At 43.7% G+C, this 22839-nt stretch overlaps 1 protein-coding gene across 7 annotated transcripts in view; it reads right to left on the reverse strand.

The window, feature by feature from the left end:
* Window positions 1–1300: 1300 nt before the first annotated feature.
* TNRC6A (trinucleotide repeat containing adaptor 6A) overlaps window positions 1301–22839 on the reverse strand; it is a 109967-nt gene continuing 88428 nt past the window's right edge. For 6 of the 7 annotated variants that reach the window (XM_047780287.1, XM_047780285.1, XM_047780283.1 and 3 more), the window contains 8 exons: window positions 21508–21639; window positions 11543–11701; window positions 10656–10796; window positions 8902–9009; window positions 7406–7627; window positions 4605–4675; window positions 3495–3634; window positions 1301–2709 (listed from right to left, as the gene is read on the reverse strand). In XM_047780287.1, coding sequence (XP_047636243.1) covers window positions 2334–2709; window positions 3495–3634; window positions 4605–4675; window positions 7406–7627; window positions 8902–9009; window positions 10656–10796; window positions 11543–11701; window positions 21508–21639 — 1349 coding nt within the window. In that variant the 3' untranslated portion in view covers window positions 1301–2333. Of the gene's footprint in view, window positions 2710–3494; window positions 3635–3908; window positions 4193–4604; window positions 4676–7405; window positions 7628–8901; window positions 9010–10655; window positions 10797–11542; window positions 11702–21507; window positions 21640–22839 lie in introns of those variants that run through there. The other variant, XM_047780286.1, reaches the window with a different exon arrangement.

Raw genomic sequence — 22839 nt, forward strand, 5'->3', positions numbered from 1 at the left:
AACCAGTATGGAAGTCCATATACATTGACTGCATTGAACAACATTTGCTTCTATTAAGGTGTCCAACAACATTAGCTTACATCTGGCAAGTTGGAGCATGATTTGAAGTCATACACTGAAATACATACACAGGAGTTGCCCCCCGGGCTCCCGGCAGTGAGGAGCGAGGGCGGTGAAGGGGGAAGCAAAGGCCAGTCCGGGCTGTGGCGTTTCTCATTTTGTAACAGAGGTATGAGAGTTTAACACTAGAACACTGTCAAGTCATTAAGCTTCATGTTCCAAATGGTCTCTTGCTGAGGCTTGAGATGGGCACAAATGGTGGGGAAGATGAAGTCACGGAAGAGTTTTGAGCAACCAGATCCCAAAGATGCTCAAAGAGGGTAGGAAGGAGCAAGCTACAGTTTCCCATTGTTCTCACATTATTTCAGGGTGAAATTGTGAATCAGTTCGGATAAAATGTTCAAATATTTGCTTAGATTTTTACTCGGTTGCTCTATGAGAACCCTCATACATAGCAACGTTGAAACGTTCATTATAAAAAAGAGCGTACAAATAAATTCACAAAAAAGAGACAATTAATGTTGAGCAGCCAAAAAGTCATGGTTTATTATATCTGAAGAAATTTCATAATTCAAACACAACCAAACTGTACATTTTACAATCACATTCTATTTGTAAACAGTTAAAAGCCACTGACTTCTTTTGCATCTTAGGACACAAACAGTTAGAATCAAGGCAATGAAATGATGGCAAATTCTGTACTGTTAAAATTTTTACCCTTGTTTAGTCTCTCTTCTTTGACTAAGCAAGCATTATAATACCATTTGTGGGCAAAGAAAAAAAAAACAAAAACAAAAACAGAGGAGGGGAGGAGAGAAAGAAATTTTAAAAATGGTGTAACTCGTTAGTTCGCAACAACATTTAAAATTTTTTTTATACAACGAACAATTCTGTAGGCCCAATACCTTGGTTACAGTATGCATAGTTACGGATTTCGGCTTTAAGGTACAACAGTTAGACATGAACACAGTCACGAGAGAGCAGAAACATAGAGAGCCACTTGATGGGATTACAAAAATTATACCTACTGATTATTAGCAAACCATCATCACTCACTAATAAAAAGACAGCATCTGAAAGCAGAATCTCAAACTCCAGCTTTAAGCGTTTTTTTGTTGTTTTTTTTTCTTTTTTCTTTTTTTTGGCAGAGAAAATTCTTTAACAGAGCAATATGTAGTATCAGTGCTAAAAGTTGGGGTTTTTCTTTCTTTCCTATAAGAAACTACAAGGAGGTTGGTTTTTTTTTGTTGTTTTTGTTTTTTTTTTCCTTTTTTTTCCTTTTTTTTTCTTTTTTTTTTTAAACTGGGGAACTGGTTTTCCTGAGAACCATGCTCTTTGATTTAGGACAGGAATAGAAAAACAAAAGAACATGGCCAAATGCTGCTCCTTTTTCCCAGAGATAGAAAGCATCTTTTAAATCATCCTCCATTTTTTTTTGTCTTTTAATTTTTTTTTTAAATGATGGAAGAGTAAACATTTTTTTTTTCTCAAAAAACAAAACAAAAAAATCTGTAAACAAGAAGGTTCAATGTGGGAACCTTCAAAACAAAATGGAAAGCCTATTCAAAGTGCAGGGCCCGTCCTGGGTGGCAGGTGGGCTGCAAGTCACAGCTGTGGCCACAGTTTTTCAAACTGCAGAGCGAAATTCTTTAGTTTTACAACATGAAAAAACTGGTGCAATACTTTCATTTATAGTCCTAAGTCAGTATCATAACTTGATCTTTTAAACTCCACGATACCACAATAAGGTAGGCAAACATCAAGGCATAGTAGAGAGCGCACACCTTTTAAGAACATCCTTGAGTAAACATTTACACTGGAACAGCTGCCCCCCCATATTGCCGATTAGACGGAGAGAACATCATTCAGTGCAAAGTTAAAAGCTCATTCATTATCAGCCCAAAAAATGGTTTTGCAAAAAGAAAAAAGAAAAGAGAAAGAATGAATGGAGGGAGGGGGAGGGGCTAGAAAGGGGGAAAAAAAAAAGAACTCAAAGGCTAAACATGATGAATATACACAAGTGAGCTCATTCTATACGGTTTAGCATGTATGGCGCTATTTGGGAGTGTAAATAGATAGATACCTTTTCACATTATAATATTGGCCTGCATGATTCAAGTATTCAAACTGATATGTTTCAGGGAAAACAAAGTGGAAAATGTGCAGAGAATAGCTGTTCCCACAGGTGGCCCCTGGCTGCAGGCGGCGAGCCCGACTTAGTGCTCCTTTCTTTCTCATCTTGAGGTCGCAGTCCGGGAGTCTAGTCTACACTGTTACATGGACTCTCCACCCCCACCCAGGTGGTCAACAGAAAGAAAAGCATTAATGGGGGATGGGCTGCTAATTCCCCGGGGGTCGCTGCTGCTCGGAGGACCCCACAGGCTTGTGGAATAATGTGGGGTCCCCCAGAGGGAAGTGCCATGAAGGTCTCCACAGTTAGTTCCCGACAGCCCAGCACCATTCCAGTGATTGAGATCGGTCCGGCTGGAGAATGAGTGGGAACAGTCGAGGGAGCCCAGCCGGCTCTGGCTGGACCCGAGAGACTGCCAGCTGGGAGAAGGGGTCAGAGACTGACTTTGTGCAAAGAAACGACTGATCTCCTCTTCACTGGCAAACTCAGCAAGAATAGTAGTGTTCCCCAGTACACACCTGGAGGAGAGAGACACAAGCAGGCCTGGTGAAGACTCGGGCCGTCTGAGGGGTCTGACTGAGCCACACGGGTCAGGGGCAACTTTGAGTCTCTGCTGAAAAAGCAATGGATGCGCGAGGGCGAGCATGGAGGGAGCAGGGAGAGCACACAAGGACCCAGCGCCCAGGAGGCCGCACAGCACCAGGGCTCTCCAGGCCCAGACATGCCACCCGGTGCCACTGCAGCCTCAGGATCATGTCTTTTTTTTTTTTTTTTTTGCTATTTATTGGGCCGCTCCCTCGGCATATGGAGGTTCCCAGGCTAGGGGTCCAATTGGAGCTGTAGCCACCGGCCTACGCCAGAGCCACAGCAATGCAGGATCCGAGCCGCGTCTGCAACCTACACCACAGCTCACGGCAACGCCGGGTCGTTAACCCACTGAGCAAGGGCAGGGACTGAACCCGCAATCTCATGGTTCCTAGTCGGATTCGTTAACCACTGCGCCCGCCACGACGGGAACTCCAGGATCATGTCTTTTTGTCTCCTAAGAAAGGCTTGTCTAGAGCCATTCTGATCTGAGATGATGCAACCCCCCCCCCCCCGCCCCCTTGCTTTTGAGTACTGTCCAAGATACTGTGAGGCGGCTGCTGCTGTTATGGGACTTCGAGAGCTGGGCTGGCCCAGAGATGGAGCACTGTGCCATGAATTGCACCCCCCTCCCTCCACGGGAACCCTAATGGGAGATTTCCACACTTGCAATACCAAGGGCACTTTCCAGGTGCCAAGTGCAGAATGGCCAACTTACATGTGCAGAGACTTTTGTGCCTTCACTACCTCTTCTTTTGAACTGTAACGGACCAAAGCATTTCCATGTGGGAGGTTCAGGTGGAATGTTATCAGTGGGCCATGCTGCATGCACAGAGTACGCAGAGTTGAGCCATCGATCTAGGAAACAGAGCATGGGACCTGCCAGTTAGACACACTGCCACAAGGACCATCCAGGGAGGTGGTCCCAGGCTGGTCCTTTCACTCTCGCCCAAGGTTCGTTTTTGTTTGTTTGTTTTTCAGGGCCATACCCGCAGCATACGGAGGTTCCCAGGCTGGGGGTTGAATCAGAGCTGTAGCTGCCGGCCTACGCCAAGGCCAGAGCAACACAGGATCCGAGCCACGTCTGCGACCTACACCACAGCTCACGGCAACGCCGGATCCTTACCCCACTGAACGAGGCCAGGGATGGCACCCGCGTTCATGGATACCAGTTGGGTTCATCACTGCTGAGCCACAGTGGAACTCCTCACCCAAGGTTCTTTACTGGGATGCGACTGCTGTGATGAGGTAGTGTCCCGTCCCCCCAACCTTCGCTGGTCCCGGAGCCATACCTCTGTGGCCTCTAGACTCCTGGACACTCCCCAGAGCCCCAATTCCTTAGTCACTGCCCCTGCTGTGGCTTCCTGTCTTCCGTCTTCCCTGCCCTGAGGACAGGACTCATGAAGGCACTGCTCCCTGGGGATGATGGGGGTGGGCTCTTAACACACAGCCTCCCGAGGAGGGGGCAGTCCAGGGACTAAGAAAACGTTCTAATCTAAAAGGGCATACAAGGACCATCTGCACCACAGTCATCTGAACGCCCTTATAAAAATGCAGATCCCTGATCCCAGCTCAGATCTACTAAAGGAGAGTCTCTGGGGTGAGACTCAATTCCCGTGCATTTTACAGTGTCAAAAACCACTGCATCAGACCACCAGGCTGCCTGAGGCATCTAAAACCACCCTCTGCTATTTCGGCTGCCTGGCCTTGATGTCTGCTTAGCACCACTTCGAAGGCCTGGCCAGTCCCCCTCTCAGACAAGAATAGAAACCTTTGCTTCCATGCTACCTGGCGTAGCCACATAAACCAGGATACAGGATATTCTTACCTGAGGTGTAAGGTTTTTTAGAACAAGCCAATTTGTTATTCTCCCTGAGCTGCTCTCACCCCAGCTGGAACCTAAACAAGGAAGGAAACGGAAAGTCAGTTTTCCAAGTGACTCTTCACGCAGTCAGACTAGAGACGTTCAGGAGGATCGCCTGGGCTCCTGGAGTTCTCTTCTTCTTCTTTTTTTTTCAGCAGCACCCTCAGCATGTGGAAGCTGCTGGGCCAGGGATCGAATCTGAGCTGAAGCTGTGACTTAACGCCACAGCGGCAGCAACACCAGGTCCATAACTCATGGTGCCACAGTGGGAACTCCCCTTCTCTTCCTTCTTACTCACCAGCACCGTGGGGTATCTCCTCCCTAGGCCCAAATGCCCAGAGCACTCCAGCTCTGACTAGGCGTTAATCCCTGGGGCATGCAGCTCTGTGTCTGGGGAGAGTGGGCTCAGAGGCCTCCCAGCTCAACATGTGGCAGGCTAACGAACCAAAGGCCACATGGCTCTGGGACCTTCCCATTTATAAAGGCACAACTCTCTCAAAATGGTAGCCTTTGGGAAACAGGCTCAGTTTGTGATGCTCGCAGCTATCGATCTGCGGCTTTGCATGCACATCCCACAGACTGTGCAGTACGAAGGGGATTTCAGGGCTTGCCATCATCCAGACATTCCTGATTTTAGTCTGGGCCACCACAGGGGCTCCTCATCTGACCTTCCTGCCCAGCCTCAGGGCACCCTCTCTTTCCAAGCAGCAGAGCAATAAAACATGATCATGTGGAGAAAAGGGAACCCTTCTGCACTGTTGGTGGGAATATAAGCTGGTACAACCACTAGGGAGAACAGTATGGAGGTACCTTAGAAAACCATACATAGAACCAGCATATGACCCAGCAAGCCCACTTTTGGGCATATATTCAGACAAAACTTTCCTTGAAAAAGACACATGCACCCGCATGTTCATTGCAGCCCTATTCACAATAGCCAAGACATGGAAACAACCCAAATGTCCATTGACAGATGACTGGATTAGGAAGATGGGGTATACATACACAATGGAATACTCCTCAGCCATAAAAAAAGAACATAATGCCATTTGCAGCAACATGGATGGAACGAGAGACTCTCGCACCAAGTGAAGTCAGTCAGAAGGAGAAAGACAAATACCATATGATATCACTTACATCTGGAATCTAATATATGGCCCAAATGAGTCTTTCCACAGAAAAGAAAATCATGGACTTGGAGAACAGACTTGTGGTTGCCTAGGGGGAGGGAATGGGATGGATGGGGAGCTTGGGGTTCATAGATGCAGACTATTGCCTTTGGAATGGATTAGCAATGAGATCCTGCTGGGTAGCACTGGGAACTATGTCTGGTCACTTATGCTGGAGCCTGATAATGGGAAAAAAAGAAGGTATACATGTATGTGTAACTGGGTCACCATGCTGTACAGTAGGGAAAAAAAAAAATGTATTGGGGAAATAACGACACAAAAAAATTAAACAAACGAAAAAACCCCATCACGTCATCCCATCGACAAGCCATTTAAAACTGCCTCACAGAGACTTAGGGGTGGCTTCGGAAGATGGCTGCATGACACAGCTCAGCCTACACTGCTCTCGCAGAACACTGCCCGCTCCCCCACTCTCTCACTCCAACAGGGAACCCTCCTGCTTTTCCAAATCTCTGCCGTGGCAGATACTGCTCCCTCTGCTTACCTGGCTGACTCTTACAGGCTTCCTGACCACACTCCACTCCACCAGCCTTCCTAAAGATAGGGGCTCCCAGGCCACTTCTATCATCTCTCCCCCCTATTGTGCACCACCAGTCACTTAGCTGACACCCAGAAGATGTCTGTGACCTCAAAGAACCACTGACATGACACCAATTATACGAATTTGCATTTGGTAGCTTGGAACAGACTCAAGTGTGCTTTTCCCATAATTAAAACTTTCCCTCAAAGGAAATACTACAAGTTTTATTTCAGCCAATCACCTGTCTAAAGATCAGAGATTTATTACTGAGGTTTTACTACCATTTTCAGCCTGGAGATGAGAAAGTTTGGTACATTTTGGGGACAGGGAAGAATGAAGGATCAGACCATTATCTCCTGGGCGAGCTGGCAGACAAGCTCTGAACTCCACTTGTGCTGTGTATGGTGTATGCTGGGGGAGGTGGGTGAGGACCTGAAGCCAGTATAAACCCAGAGCTAGTCATCTAGAGAAGGGAGGGAGACGTCTGACCCAGTCTGCCTGGGGCAGTCTGCTTTGGGCCTACAGGAGTCACTAACAGCATGTCCCTTTCACTCGCAAATGTCTCTATTTAGTCAACACTTTTTTACGATGATCCTAAATACAGGCCAAGCTTTCGCCAAACAGACCCCATTCTTCAAGGCCCAGATGAGCTGCTCCCACCTTCCCCAGGCTTGTCAGGCTTCTGCTCATGTGACATGGCACTATCTGATGCCTGCCATGAGCGGGAAGTCACTATATCCACTGAGATGAGCTCCTGAGGAGCTTCTAAAGGAAAGGAGATTCTCATTCCATTAACTTGACCACTAACTGCTGTGTGTGTGTGTCTTTGGGGAAACGATAAGGGGGCAAAATTTAAAGTAAAATTTAAGACTCTCAAAAGCATGGAAATTGCAAGAGGTAGCAATGAACTAGGAATGTTATGGTTTTTATTTAAGTGCCAATCCTATTTTAGAGAGGAGTATGCAACAGTCTGCTATTTAGGTCTCTGTTAAATTGGACTGGTTAGCGTTCAGCAAATAAAACCACATGAAGCCACCTTATGCATATCACCTTACCTGGGGTATACCTGGCGTCAGAATTTCCCCATCCTCCACCTACACGAAGGGGAGAATTATCCCACGTAGACAAGGGTGGCTTCTGACCAGTCAGTCCCGGAGGTGGGCGGGACGGAGCAGTGATGTTTTTAGGTGGCAAAGGGACCTTCCACAGCTCATGAGCCAGAGAGGTGTTTGTAACTGAACCAGGAGACCATGTCAATTTGGAATCACTATTTCTGGCTACTCGAAAGAAAAAAACCAAGTTAGGGAGAGGAGAGAGAAATGCTTTCCAAAAAGAAAAACTGAAAAATGACAATGTCCATTCCCCTACTAAAAGCAAATCATATAAAAGAAACCAACAAAAATCCCCAAATCGAACTAAACTGCCAGAGAAAAACAAAAAGGCAAAAGGAAACTGCTCCCTTCGCCTCAAAACAGACGTTTGGTCTATTATTAAAACAATTAAGACCTGTGCAACTCTTAGTCCAGTGCACAAAATTACACGTAACACTGCCCTGAACTGCTCTAAAATAGCAACTGGGAATTCCTTACCTTACTTAACAAGCACAATGAGTCACCCAGGACTGGCTCTTAGGGCATTAGATTTTAGCACTTTGTTGTGTACTCCTGAAAAAATGACTACAAAAATTGCCCCAGCTCAGGGAGTCCTCACAGCAGACATTCCCCGGACGGCTGGGCGCTTGATGTGCACTCGCTACGTCTGATCTTCACACACATTCTACTGAGGTCCAGAGAGGTTATGCAACTTGCCTATGGGTCCAGCGCCCAGCCAGGCACACAGAAAACGCAATCAAAGTAACACTAATAAAACGAGGAGGGAGAAGGGGATAGACAATTTTGTAACATTCATCAGCATCAACTATTTATTCATCAAGGGCATGTCCTTACGTCAGAACATTCCCAAGTGTGACGGCAAGACTGGTCAGCAGAGTTTATTACTGGTCTGAGACTGTCCAAGAACAGAAACGCAGAGCGGGCGTTTGCAAACTCTGCCGGCCATCTGACACTGCCCTCCACTCCCAAGTGTGTCCTCATTTCTCTAGCATCTCCAAGCTCGGATTTACTATATTTTAGAAAAGTGATGTCTGCAAAGGACTGGGTATTAAAAAAACAAAAGGGCCTTTACTGCAAATAGTTGAAAACTACTGTTTTGAATTAAATTACATTTAACTACAGAGCAGAGATGGCTCTCAGATGAAGAGAGGCTATTTGGTAAAAGCTGATTATTCTGGTAAATGACTGCTGGATATAGTACATTTTAAAAGGGTGTTAAACATAGTTTACATTAAAACATATAGTACATTTTAATGTTAACATATAGCACATTTTAAAAGGGTGTTAAAAATATTTTCCCTGGCTCAGAAATATACTCTCTTGGCTCCTTGAAAAGACAACTTTAGGGCAAAAGAGGAAGGATTAAACACAACAGCCCCGGTCCAGGTCTGATGACCACGACCTCCGACAGAGCCTCGGCAGCCCGGGACGAGGCCCACCTGAAGTGCTTTGTGCTGTACTGCTGAGGGGAACGTTGTAGTTGGAGGCACGAATGGATGACCAGGCACTAGTTGAAGGCAGCGTGGTGTTCAAGGATGAGGATGACCCTACGTGGGGGAAGAGCCCAATTAGTCATCCCCAGAACACAGGACGTGGTGTTTTCAAATAAGCAAAGGCAGCCAGTGACACTGCAAGGCTATGGCCCAAGAAAGGAAACGGGCCTGATCGGGGCCACAGGGACAGTGCCCACGCCTGCAGCCTCCCTCTTGCCTTCCAAGCAGCATGTGGAGAGCTTGCTCACTGTCTTCACCATGGCTCAGAAGAGGCGTCCCTCCCACCTTGTCTTCCTCCCCCATAACTGCCTGTGAGAATCCACTCGGCCCAGGAGACACAGCCTGAGGCCCGGGGCAGGACCTGCTCTGCTCTCAGCACCGGGCTCCTTGAGGAGCTCCCAGCTCCTGTCTCTGAACGCCAGTGACTTCTTCCCAGACAGACAGCTCACCAAGGTGCACGGGCACTACCCGTGAGCCAGGCTTTTGTCCTCCCTCCTCGTGCCCCACACTCAGTCTCCAAAACCTGGCCTGCCTTCCTATTTTGTAGAAATCCCCTTGACCACTAACTCTTGTTTAGCTCCAGACTCAAGCAGTACGTGGATCACTGTAACAGCTCCTGCTGCCAGATTCACTAACTACCAGGCTGTGAGGTTTTATGGTTGGCTCTGTCCACGTTCTCCTGCGAAAAGTAGTGGCTTTAACTATTTCTATACACAGTTGTCTGCTAAATTCAGCCGTTTTAGAATAATGAGGACTCTGATCTCACCACTGTGATATGGCAAACACCTGTGAACAAATTATGTATTTAATGGAAAATGTTGACTGTTTCACATTTTATCATAAACTGTTTAAAGGGCTAGCTACAAGGATATATGTTACAGCAAGAGAAGTTATCTTCATTCATTTCATTCACCTTTCTTCTACTGCATGCATGGAATACTTGTACATGCCCGGGGTGAAAAACAACCAGAGGGTAGTTGAGGAAGATTTTATTTGCTAACCTACTAAAAAGTGCGTTTGGACTGTAGGGGCCATTCAATCGTTCTTATTTTCACTCTCTGAGAGACAAAGCCAACTGCTTCTCCAGAGGGAAGCTCTTTAATATCCAGGGTGTGTAAACAAACACCAATATAGCATCTTTGATAAGAAACACCCATTTCTTAAAAAGCACAATACTGAAACTTGTTATGAACTAGGTAACAACCTTCAGGTAGTTGTCTTTTTTGGGGGGGCGGCGGCTCACCGGTGGCATACAGAAGTTCCCAGCCACAGCAACACAGGATCTGAGCTGAGTCTGCGACCTACAGCACAGCTCACACCAACACTGGATCCTTCACCCACGGAGCGAGGCCAGGGATCGAACCCGCAACCTCATGGTTTCTAGTGGAGTTCATTAACCACTGAGCCACAACAGGAACTCCAACCTTCACTTATTAGTACAGTTACTGGAAAGCGAGTGTCTGTTGGTCCTTCGTGTTGATTCAGTAAGTTAATACACATGTTTACCATATCAAGTGATAATAAATCCTCCTCATTTTTAAAGTGGCTCTGAGTCACCCAGGGGAAACCAAGAATTCTGTTATAGCTGTCTGGAGCCCTCTGGAGGTGAGGTGCTGTGGTGTGTAGGGACTGTCTCTTATCGCGGAGTTTCCCATAGACTTTGAGCCATTCTGACAATCTCCTGCATCATCATCACCTACCACTGTTCCTGTCCCTGAGGTGGTCAACTTCCCGCACAGTATTAATTGAAAGATTGTTTATGACACTGCCAGGAGTGACGTAAGGGTCAGTTTCAGGGTCAATGTTTGGATAACCTTTCCATGGTTCACCAGGGCGAAATTCTGGAAATAAAAATGTAAAATTAGTTCAGGCTTAGTCATCATCTAAAAATTCATTACTAATTACCCAAAAGTTTTATTCCTGTAGTTTATGCAAGTCTCAAATCTTTTTCAATATTCTCAAATTATTTTCCAATACCCTAACAGGCTGACATGATATCATATTTAATAAAAGCTTTTATTAATTTGAATAACTTGCAAGTTTTTGCATGAAGTAGTATCTCTAGGTTTATATATTCTTAAACAGTAGCATTTTATTTTTATTTATTTTATTTATTTAATTTATTTGTCGTCTTTTGTATTTTTAGGGCTGCACCCGCGGCATATGGAGGTTCCCAGGCTAGGGGTCTAAACAGGAACATTTTAAAGTGCCTTCAGCAATTTACGTAGGGCACAGCAAGTCCAGGGCGCATTTCTGGCGATTCCTCAGTACATGGAAATTCTGCCACATCAGTCCCCAGACACAACTGGAGAAGATCAATCAGTGAAGGTTTATACCACGCTTCGTGTGGGTCAGTGGGACGAATCCCACCTTCGAAGCTTGGCGATAAAGGCACCAGTAAAGGGCCAGGTTCACCCGGCAGCCCGGGACCTGTGGCTCAACTTCTCCCTCATTTCCGCACTCTTCCTCATCCCTAGTGTAGTTTCAGACCGATCACCCCGAAGCGGGGCCAAATCACTGGTATGTCTAGAGGTGTCCGAGTCTGAATGGAAAGAAATTCTCATGAAAGGAGCTGTCAGCATCTTACCTGGTGGCCAATTAACACTGCTAGAGCCGTTAGGCGATTTGGCACGTGGCCAGCCATCTCCTATTGAACCTGGAGGACTGGCTGGTGAAGTACTGCTGTTCATAAAGTCGTAGGGAACAAATGGAGACTCTTCCAGCCGGAAACCACTTGAAATAGCACCTAAAAAGGGAAAATGATGAGCACATGTGAGTTAAATGTGAGCAACACACACTAGAGCGTTTATTTCTTAGAGTGCGTCAAATACAGTAAGAAAGCTTTCTCTTAGATCTGGGGGTTCCAAACCGTGTTGCGTACATTATGTGAAGATGTGAGGAGGAAAGAAAGCCCTGTGCTTTCCTCCAGATGTCAATCAGTTCCACTCTCTGAAACAAAAGGGGTCCTCACCCTCAGGGACTCTAACCAAAAGCCAAGCAAACGGGCACAGAGCAGAAGGAGACAGTGTGTGGCAGTGGCAGGGGCGGGGGCCGGCCTGGAAAGTCGGGGCAGTGGGTCCGGCATCACAAAGAACTGCGGAGAACAAATGCTTGGCACGTTTGAGGAACTGAAAGATCACTTTGCCCAAAAAACAGTAAATAGCAGAGTGAACAACACGAAGGAGTGGGGCCCCAATCCTGAAGGACGGGAAGGACCACGTACATTTTGTCCTAAAAGCTAGGAGTTCAAAGATCCTGGGATGAGGTGTGCACTCTAGCTGCCCCCACCCTGCCACTCCAGTCTGGCCGATGCCCTGCCTAGTCACTGAGGGCATCGGGATTTGCAAGGCCCTCAGGCAGGGTTCTGTAGGACTCGGCAAGGAGTTCTTCATACTGAAGGGTTTTAGGAAGGAGAGTAAACAATCCTATTTGTTTTGAGGTAACTCTGGCTACGAATGAAAGGAAACAGGGAGACCATTAGGAGGCCAAGATAGCGAGACACAGTGGATGTTTAATCTATAGACTTTGGAAGCGGAATGGGCGCTATGCACAGATGGACTGGATGTCAAGATTGGAGAACGGAAGACATCAAGGATATCTCTTAGACCCAAATAGCCACCAAGTGATGAATGCATAAACAAACTGTGGTAGAGATTAACCAATTTGACTGTAAAAAGGAAGCACATATGCATGCTACAACATGCACCATGCTTGACACTAAGCCAAAAACGCCAGTCATAAAAGACCAGGTATTACATGCTTCCGCTAATAAGACATGTCCAGTATAGACCAATCTATAGAAAACAAAAATACTGGTTTTTACGTATGGCTAGGAGAGGTGGGAAGATGGAAGTGGGAGGAGTGACACCTGGGAGGTTCTTCTAGGGTAAGGAAAATGTTCAAAAATTGACTGTGTGATGGATCATGTAACTGAGAATATACTGAAAGCCACAGAATTGTACCCTTTAAAAGGAGAAATTGTATTATATGTAAATTATCGCAATAACTTTTTTCAAAAAAGAGAATGACTCTTAAGTCTCTAGCTTCAATGACATGATGGAAAGAGGTAACAATTTCTGGAACGGGGTACAGCAAGGGCGAAGCAAGTGACGCTGAGCAGGACCCTGTGGAGTCCTCCAGCATACAAAACACTTTCCCTGTATCCCATTGCTTTTTCGTAGGAAAAAAAGGTTTCAACCTCCTGGACCATCCCTAAATTCCGAAGGGCAGATTCAAACAGTTACTAAATAGGGGAGTGAGGGAATGCAGAAACAAAGGAAAGGCAGTCAAGAAATACAAGTGCAGCCCGGGGAAGGCCCTGGTTCCTCCGCAAAGGAATATACAACAATCTGACAATGAGTTCTTCTACAGAAACTACGTGCCCCCCAGGGGGAGGATGGTAATTTTGCGCTGATCCCAAGCACTGGACCTCAGACTGGTTGGAAGGAAGAAGACGAACCTGAGATTCCTGGAACAGCACCCTGTCACCTCCCTACCAGGCAGAGGTCGGTCACATGCCCATAGCCCTCCTCCCAAATGTTGCCTATAAAAACTTCCCTTGAAAGCCATAGGGGAGTTTGGGTTTTTTGAGCACAAGCTGTCTCTTCTCCCGCTTGGCCCTGCAATAAACCTTTCATTGTGCCAAAGTCCGATGTTTCAGTTTGGCCTCACTATGCTTTGGGCACACAAACTTGGATTTGATAACAAAAGGAAAAACTGTCATTTGAATTGAGTGACTGGTCATTATCATTACTGAGAAGAGGGAAGAACTGAGCCACTCTCTCTCCTTTTCGCCTAATGCATTCTTTACTTGGAGCCGAATAACACTGAACTAATCAGTGGGTAATCACTGTTGAACTTTTGGAAATAAATAGTTAGAATTTGCTATGAGGTAGATATTTTGTCTTGCTTGCAAATAATCTGCTCAGATAATTTATCTTATTCTTTGGGTAGCTCTGGCTTCTATTTATTATCTTTCAAGTTCAGTATCAAGGTCAAGGAATGAAGCAAGCCACATTTTTAGTAAGATACTATGGTACTACCGCTAGGCATCTTTCAGGTACCTCTTAGGCACAGAAGTGACACGGGTGTGTATGTGCTTAAAACGTGACTTTTAACCAGGTGTAATCACCACCAGTATTAGAAGAGTCATCCCGGAGTTCCTGTCGTGGCGCAGTGGTTAACGAATCCGACTAGGAACCATGAGGTTGCGGGTTCGGTCCCTGCCCTTGCTCAGTGGGTTAACGATCCGGCGTTGCCGTGAGCTGTGGTGTAGGTTGCAGACGCGGCTCGGATCCCGCGTTGTTGTGGCTCTGGCGTAGGCTGGTGGCTGCAGCTCCGATTGGACCCCTAGCCTGGGAACCTCCGTATGCTGCCGGAGCAGCCCAAGAAATAGCTAAAAAAACAAAAAAGACAAAAAAAAAAAAAAAGAAGAGTCATCCCTACCTTTTTCCCTCAAGGAGCATTGTGTGTCACCTTTGTAAAAATTCCATAAAGAAGTAATTTTAGGAGTTCCCATCGTGGCGCAGTGGTTAAAGAATCCAACTAGGAACCATGAGGTTGAGGGTTCAATCCCTGGCCTTTCTCAGTGGGTTAAGGATCTGGCGTTGCCGTGGCTCTGGCGTAGGCCGGTGGCTACAGCTCCGATTAGACCCCTAGGTTTGGGAACCTCCACATGCCGCGGGTGCGGCCCTAGCAAAGGCAAAAAGACAAAAAAATAAATAAATAAATAAAATTTGATTTTAAAAAAAGAAGTAATTTTATAAGGCAATAGTATCTATTTTTAGAATGTTAAAAAAGAAAAAGAAAATTGAGGACACTAAAGATTGGGTGAGCCTCTCTGGTTGTCAATACTCGGTACATGTCGTCACACACTGTTGCTGGGAGAATTAAGTTTGTGAGACTCCACTGAGAGAAGACAACAGAAAGCTCCTCCCGGTTTCTCCTGAACTCTGCTCTATGTACCCATTTCCTTTGCTGATTTTATTTTATTTTTTTTAAGGACTGTGCCCATAGCACATGGACATTCCCAGGCTAGGGGTCAAATTGGAGCTGCAGCTGCTGGACTACGCCACAGCCACGTCAGATCTGAGCCCCATCTGTGACCTACACCACAGGTCATAGCATGCCAGATCCTTAACCAACCGAGGGAGGCCAGGGATCGAACCTGCGTCCTCGTGGTTACTCGTTGGGTTCGTTACCACTGAGCCACGATGGGAACTCCTCTTTGCTAATATTAATCTGTGTTCTTTTTCTTTAATAAACCATAACCATGACTTAAACTTTTCTGAGTTCTGTGAGTTCTTCTGGCAAGCCAGTATACTCAGGAACCTTTGACATAGGAGATTTTCTTGAATTTGCCCTTTCTTCTCTGCTCCACAACTATCTTACTAGCTCTCTAAGCTTCACTAAAAGGGGATTAAAAAACAGAACTCACCTAGGATTGTGAGGCAAACTGTCAGAGCCAGCCGAGCCTTCCACGCAGGCCGCGCTGGTCCCCAGGCTCAGGCCACCTCTGACATGAGCCTGAACACTGCCACCAGATCACCGCCCCTCCTTTAAAAAAATGATCTTTACAGTACTCTGTCATTACGGAAAAACATTTTCGACAACATGGAAATACAAATGCCAAGGAGGTGGATAAGGTTTTACAAACACATGAGCAAGCTGCCTACGGAAAATATGCCAAGTTCCTTCCTCAGACATCAATACGACTATAGGGAAATCGTTCTCCACCAGTGGGAGGGAAGGCGCAGGCGTGAGGGGAGTGGGAGGAATGAGTCAGTAGGCGCATGGGCAGAAGCTTCTCGACTCTAAAGCTCGGTGCTGGCAGACCTTCACACGTCCACAGAGATGCCAGAAATCTGAATATGTACACGAAATTAAAATCTGAATATGCACATGAAATTTCCTTAATGTTTAAAAAAATGCTGGTGCAAAAAATTATTTTCACAAGAGTAAGGGTCTAACAAAATGCAACGCACAGACTGGCGGTTTGGGGAATCGCTCCTAAAATATGCCAATTTTATTTTTATACAGGAAAAAGAACAAACTACATCCAAATATTAATAATGGAAATAAGAAGATTAACATTTCTCTATTTTTTTAAATATGAGGAAAAGAGAAAACAAAACAAAAAGAATATGCCTGAGGAGAAGATTCTAAATCTCTATCAGGAGAAAGAGAGAGAGTAAGAAAAGGAAAAGAACCATTAAGCAAAAAGGGGTAATTCTGGGAGAAAATGATAGTATAAACAATTGGAGAGTAAATATAAGAAAAAGCACCTTTTCAGAGTTCCCGTTGTGGCACAGTGGAAACAAATCCAACTAGGAATTATGAGGCTGTGGGTTCGATCCCTGTCCCTGGCCTCATTCGGTGGGTTAAGGATCCAGCGTTGCTGTGAACTGAGGTGTAGGCTGGCGGCTACAGCTCTGATCAGACCCCTAGCCTGGGAACCTCCATATGTGGCAGGTGTGGCTCAAAAAAAAGAAAAAGAAAAAGAAGCACTTTCTCTAAACAGATTGAAAAGCTTAAAAAAAAAAAATTTCAACATTTTAAGACTTGAAATTTAGAGGGCTCTTATACATACACGTATAAAACTAACCTGGTCTTTCTTTCTAGAGATAAAGACCAAAACCATACCAGGCCAAGGTTTATTTTTGGTTTGTTTTTGTTATTTTCTTTTTAGGGCCACACGTGGGGCATATGGAAGTTCCCAGGCTAGGGGTTGAACTGGAGCTGTAACTGCCAGCCTACACCACAGCCACAGCAATGCAGGATCCAAGCTGTGTCTCTGACCTATACCACAGTGCCCGGCAATGCTGCATACTTAACCCACTGAGTAAGCCCAGGGATAAAATCTGAATCCTCTTAGATAATAGTCAGGTCCATTACTGCTGAGCCACAATGGGAACTCCTAAGGTTTATTTTTGAAGTCATTTTTACAAGGAAGGAAAAACTACAACAATGAAGAATAAAGGCAATCAAACAGAAGAAATTCTAACAAACATTCTTGATATTTAAAGGGATAAAGTAAAAGCCTAGAGCTATCAAGATAATATCCATGAAAGGAAGACTACTAGCCTTGGGCTGCTTAAGGTTAGTTATAGTGCTTGCTAAAGTAAAGAAAATGAGAACATTTTGTGGGTGGGGAAGCAGATAAAAATTAAGTAATTTGTATTACTAACAGGAAAATAATTTTAAAAAACAAAGAAAAAGTGATGTTTCAAGACACCAAATTAAGTAAATGAAAGATAGGAGAATAAACCCACATATTTAATGGTCATTTAATCTATGACAAAAAAGGCAAGAATATATACACAATTGGAGAAAAGACAGTCTCTTCAATAAGTGGTGTTGGAAAAACTGGACAGCTATACGTAAAAGAATCAAACCAGAACATTCTCTAACACTACAGACAAAAATAAATTCAAAATGGATTAAACACTTAAATGTAAAACCAGAAACCATAAAACTCCTAGAGGAAAACACCGGCAAAACACTCTGACATAAATCATAGCAATTTTTTTTTTGATCTGTCTCCTAAAGCAAAGGGAATAAAAGCAAAAATAAACAACTGGGACCTAATTACATTTAAAAGCTTATGCACAACAAAGGAAACCACTGATAATGAGAAACAATGAGAAGACAACCTACTGAATGGGAGAAAATATTTGCAAATAATATGACTGAAAAGGGATTAATATTCAGAATATATAACAACTCATATAACTCAACATCAAAAATACACACAGCCCAATTTAAAAATGGGCAAAGACCTGAATAGATAGTTTTCCAAAGAGCACATGCAGATGGCCAATGGGCACAGGGAAAGATGCTCCACATCACTAATCATCGGGGAAAGGCAACTCAAAACCACCATGCAATAGTAACTCTAACCTGCCAGAATGGCAATCCTCAAAAAGAACACAAATAACACGTTGGTGAGGATGCAGAGAAAAAGGAGCCCTTGCACTCTGTTGGTGGGAATGTGAACTGGAGCAGTCACTATGGAAAACAGTACGGAGATTTCTTTAAAGACTGAAAATAGAACTACCCGTGACCCAGCAATTCCACTACCGGGTATGTATTTAACAAAAACCCCAAAAACACTAAGTTGAAAAGACGCACGCACTCCAATATTCCTGGCAGTATTATTTACAATTGCTAAGATATGGAAGCAACCTAAGTGTCCATCAACACATGGATGAATGAATAACAAGATGTATATACACACACAGGAATACCACTCAACCATTACAAAAGAATGAAATTTTGCCATGTGCAACCACATGGATGGACTTGAAGGGTATTGTGCTTAGTGACAGGGAAAGACAAATACTGCACACTATCATTTATATGTGGAGTCTGAAAAGTACCACAAACTAGTGAATATAACAAAAAAGAAACAGACTCGGATAGAGTAAACTAGTGGTTACCAGTGGGGAGAAGAGCAAGAGAAGGGTAGGGGGGTTAAGAGATATAAACCACTAGGTATAAAATAAGGTACAAGGATATACAGAACAACACAGGGAATACAGCCACTACTTTATAACAACTACAAATGGAATATAACCTTTAAAAGTTGTGAATCACTATGCTTTACACCTGTAACATATATTTCTTATACATCAACTGCATTTCAATTCAAAGGAAAAAAGGGGAGTTCCTGTTTGGGCTCAGTGAATTATGAACCCAACTAGTATCCATGTGGATGTGGGTTTGATTCCTGGCCTTGCTTAGTGGGTTAACGATCTGGTGTTGCTCTGGTGTAGGTCACAGACAGTTTGGATTCTGCATTGCTGTGGCTGTGGTGTAGGCTGGCAGCTGCAGCTGGAATTTGGCCCCTAGCCTGGGAACGTCCATATGCTGGAGGTGTGGCCCTAAAGAGAAAAAAAAATAATAATAGGAACCTACACGGAAGTAGAGAACATTACTATAATATGTTTATTAGATTGCTCTGTATACAGGTATAAAAATATTAACTACTAAAAAAAATTCACCGCTCACATTCCAGATGCATGCAGCATTACACAGTCTACACAATGCAATGCATGGTAAAAAATGATTAAAAATAGATATTTAGTTTTCAAAAAGAAGAGAAAATATAAACACAGAATTTTAAATTGAAAAATAAATTTACTAATTGAACTGAACGAAAAACAAACTTAGGCTACACTGCTTATGAGACACCCACCCACTACCTGCACGGCATGTGCTAATCAGTGAGATAAGAGCTTAATAATTATTATCCCATTCAATCCTCAACAATTCTATGATGTATCATTTCTACTTTACAGATGCAAACATTGTGTCTTAAAAGAGTTTACGAACTGGGGTCAAATTCCCAGTCTATCTGACTTCAAAACCTATGTTGCATGACGACATGCCATTTATATAATGCATCCAATATATCAGTATGCCCTGTGCTAAGTATACTAAGCATTTGAGCAGATATATGTCACATATAGCAGCAGTGAAAGGAAGGAAATGTTTCATTTTTACAAAGAAAAAAAAAGGAAAAATTTACTTTAACCTGAGAAGACAAAAAACTATACGGTAGAAATTTGGGGGGGGGGGGTTTCCACTGCCTATCTCTAGAGTCATTCTCCTCCAGGTTTTTTACTCCTGGCTCCAGGATTCTGTCCTGTGCCCTTCTCCTTATGCTCTGTCCCTCTGGGCCACCTCGTCCATGTTCACGACCTCAACACTCTGAGAACACCAAATCTTCCGCTAGCTGATTTTCCTTCCAGCACTAGGCCTCCATTTCTAATTTCTTACTGGGCTTTTCCACATCAAGCTATCCCCCAAACATCACCTTTAACAGGTCTAAAATCAATTCATCATCTATCCCAGCAGGCCTGCTTCAATGCCTGCATTTACTCTACCATTAACTGCGTTATAGTGCATTCATCCTTTCACCTAGCAAATGTTCTCATGTGCTGCAACGGACTCAATGGAGCTACAGGTAAGCAAAGCATGGGTGTGCTCCTCTGGGAATTTGTATCCTGAGACAGACAGATCTAAATAGATAGTTACACAAGACAGAAACATATAAGAGGCCCAAAGCCTGGAGGATGCTTCTTTGATAAGACTCTTGCAGCCAGTCTTAAAGGTACAGGGGTTGGACTGAGGGACGCGAAAGGCAGGGAAGGCACATTGTAGATAACTGCATATTTTGCAGAAAGAGTTGAGTTAAACACCGAACCATTTTGTCCTAATTCTAACACTCTCTTCAATGTACTCCTTTTCAAATTTGTTGCCCTTTCTCACTTAGAGTCTGCTAAGTCTACGTGCCTTTAGCTAGCCAACATTTTTGTGTTTCTTTTTTTGTTTTAAGGGCTGCACTTGTGGCATATGGAACTTCTCAGGCCAGGGGTCAAATTGGAGCTGCAGCTGCCGGCTTACACCACAGCCACAGCAGCACGGGATCCGAGCTGTGTCTGCAACCTATACCACAGCTCATGGCAACGCCGAATCCTTAATCCACTGAGTGAGGCCAGGGATTGAACCTGCAGCCTCATAACCTGCTAAGCCACAATGGGAATGCCCACCATTTTCATGTTGAAATTGATTTTTTGGCACCATGTTTTCCAGGATTGCTCCATGCCTGCTACAGCAGCTTTACCTTCCTACCTTCTCTCACATGCCCCTTGACCCCCACAGAACTCACCAGGCTGTCTCGACTGGGAACTTTTCCATGCCATCCTCTCCCTGATGGTCTTTCTGCACTCCTCTGGTAAACCTGAAGTCTCAGCTCAGATGAGTCCCTCTACAAAGCCTCTATGGACCTGCCACACCCATGACCTGTCCTTCCTGACTCACTTTTCCAATGGATTTCACACTCTTACACTATTTATATTATTGTCTGTATTAACTTTTATAGTACCTACCACAGTGTACTAGAGCTATTTACTTGTTTATTTTTGCTACCAAACAATGAACTCCACCAGAGCAAATATTTTTACTTGCTTACATACACTCAATTGTGTGCATGTATGTACATATACATCTAGGTATTCAAGGAGGCCTAGCACAGTCCTTGGGAAGCAGAAGATATTCCACTGATGTCTGCTAGATGAATGGATAATACTAAATAAGATGAAAATATTTATAAAAAGAAAATTTAACTGATGAGAAGACATTGAATCTGTATGACTTAACACAAAGCAACAGAGAACATGTGGCAAAATACTAGAAACTGATAGAAATCAAATTACAGTGGAAGTTTCTAACAGCCTTCATTACAATACATTGAGTAAATGTTAAGTAGAACATCAGACCAATAAAGTCACAGCAAAAACCTAAATGACCAGCTAAAGAAGGTAAAATAATTAATTTAAAAATAAATGTATAATCTGATCTCTGCACAACAGCAAAATAAAGGTCAATTTTTGTTTTAACTAGGACCAATAACTAATAAGGCAATTTTTTAATAATGAGGGAAGGTTCTTAAGAGAACTTGGTTTTGAAAATATATATTTAGAATAAAGCTCTAAATTTAGTCTATAGATTTTTTTTTTTAAAGGCAAAATATAAGAATGTGTTTTATACCATGTTTGCTGGAGTTTTGATCCAAAGATGTATTCACAGAAATGCTGTCTACTGTAGTCCACTTCCTTAGTCTTGACTGTGGCTCTTTAATACTGTTCATATCCATATTTACATTCAAGTTTGAGTTCAAGCCTAAAAATAAAACAGTTATTTTAAAAACCACTTTTATAAAATAGAGCACATTTTCCGTCTAGTACTACAACTTCCATTTTCCAGGAAAACATATGTAGCTAGTGTTTTCAATCCTGCCTAATGTTTCTTAACAAATATCATCCTGTAAATGAGGCACAATCAAATGATTACAGACAAAGGCAAGGCAGGCAGACAGACAGATACTCTGGGTTCTCGGCCAAGGTCACAGACACAGACAACATGAGGAGAAAGAGCCACATCTCGGTTCCCAGAGAAAGCAACGCACAGAAAGTCTAAATAGCTGGCCTAATACTCAATTATATAACGTTTTCAAACCATAAAACTGTTAGTACTATAATTTCATTAACGGTGGGAAACTACTCCATATAATTTTGATTGTTTTTAAATTCCTTGGCAAAATAAGAGAAAAATGCTATGGAGGCCATCAAAGTTTCTCTATTAAAATACATCTCTTCAGCCACTTCCCAAGAGTATTATGTATGAAGAATTACGTGTGATCACTTTCAATTGCTAACTTCTGCTTGTAAACAACAATTTTCAACTGGCTGACCCGCCAAAGTATACTGCCATTTAAAAGTAAAAACATCCTGCTCTAACAATTGTACCTAAAGGCAAAACTCTCATATCCCAACACGCAACTCTCTCGAACTTTGCTGATGACACACATCAGACTTAGTCTCCTGGAGCAAAGATGGAAACTGCTATCTTAGATACCAGTCAGAAAACTGACCATTAACCCAGCATTTATTAAAGGCTGATCCTGGGGACCATCATCAATAGATTCATCTCATTCAGATGCTTATTAAAAATGAAAACATTTCCAATCCACCCAAAAAACAAGACAGAACAAAACAAAAACAACACTTCACGGTGGGAGCCAGAATCTTTGCTTAACATATATCCAGGTGGCTCTTACTCCAAAGTTTCAAAACAAATGAGTTCTAAATACTTGGGTCTGATAGGAGCCCATGTGATACCAGGTCAAACTTTAATAATATGAGTTCTCTAATCATCCCTATGTGGAGAGAGTAATTAAATTTGGTGCTCTCTGGACTCATCAGTTAGACCCGATAGCTCTATAAAGGTTCAGAGAGTAAATATCTTGGGCTCTGTGGGTTACATGGTCTCTGTCTCTATGCAACTCAGTTGTAGCACAAAAGCAGCCATAAGAAAACAAAA

This window comes from Phacochoerus africanus, chromosome 5 (assembly GCF_016906955.1).
Source record: "Phacochoerus africanus isolate WHEZ1 chromosome 5, ROS_Pafr_v1, whole genome shotgun sequence".
NCBI classification, from domain to species: Eukaryota; Metazoa; Chordata; class Mammalia; order Artiodactyla; family Suidae; genus Phacochoerus; species Phacochoerus africanus.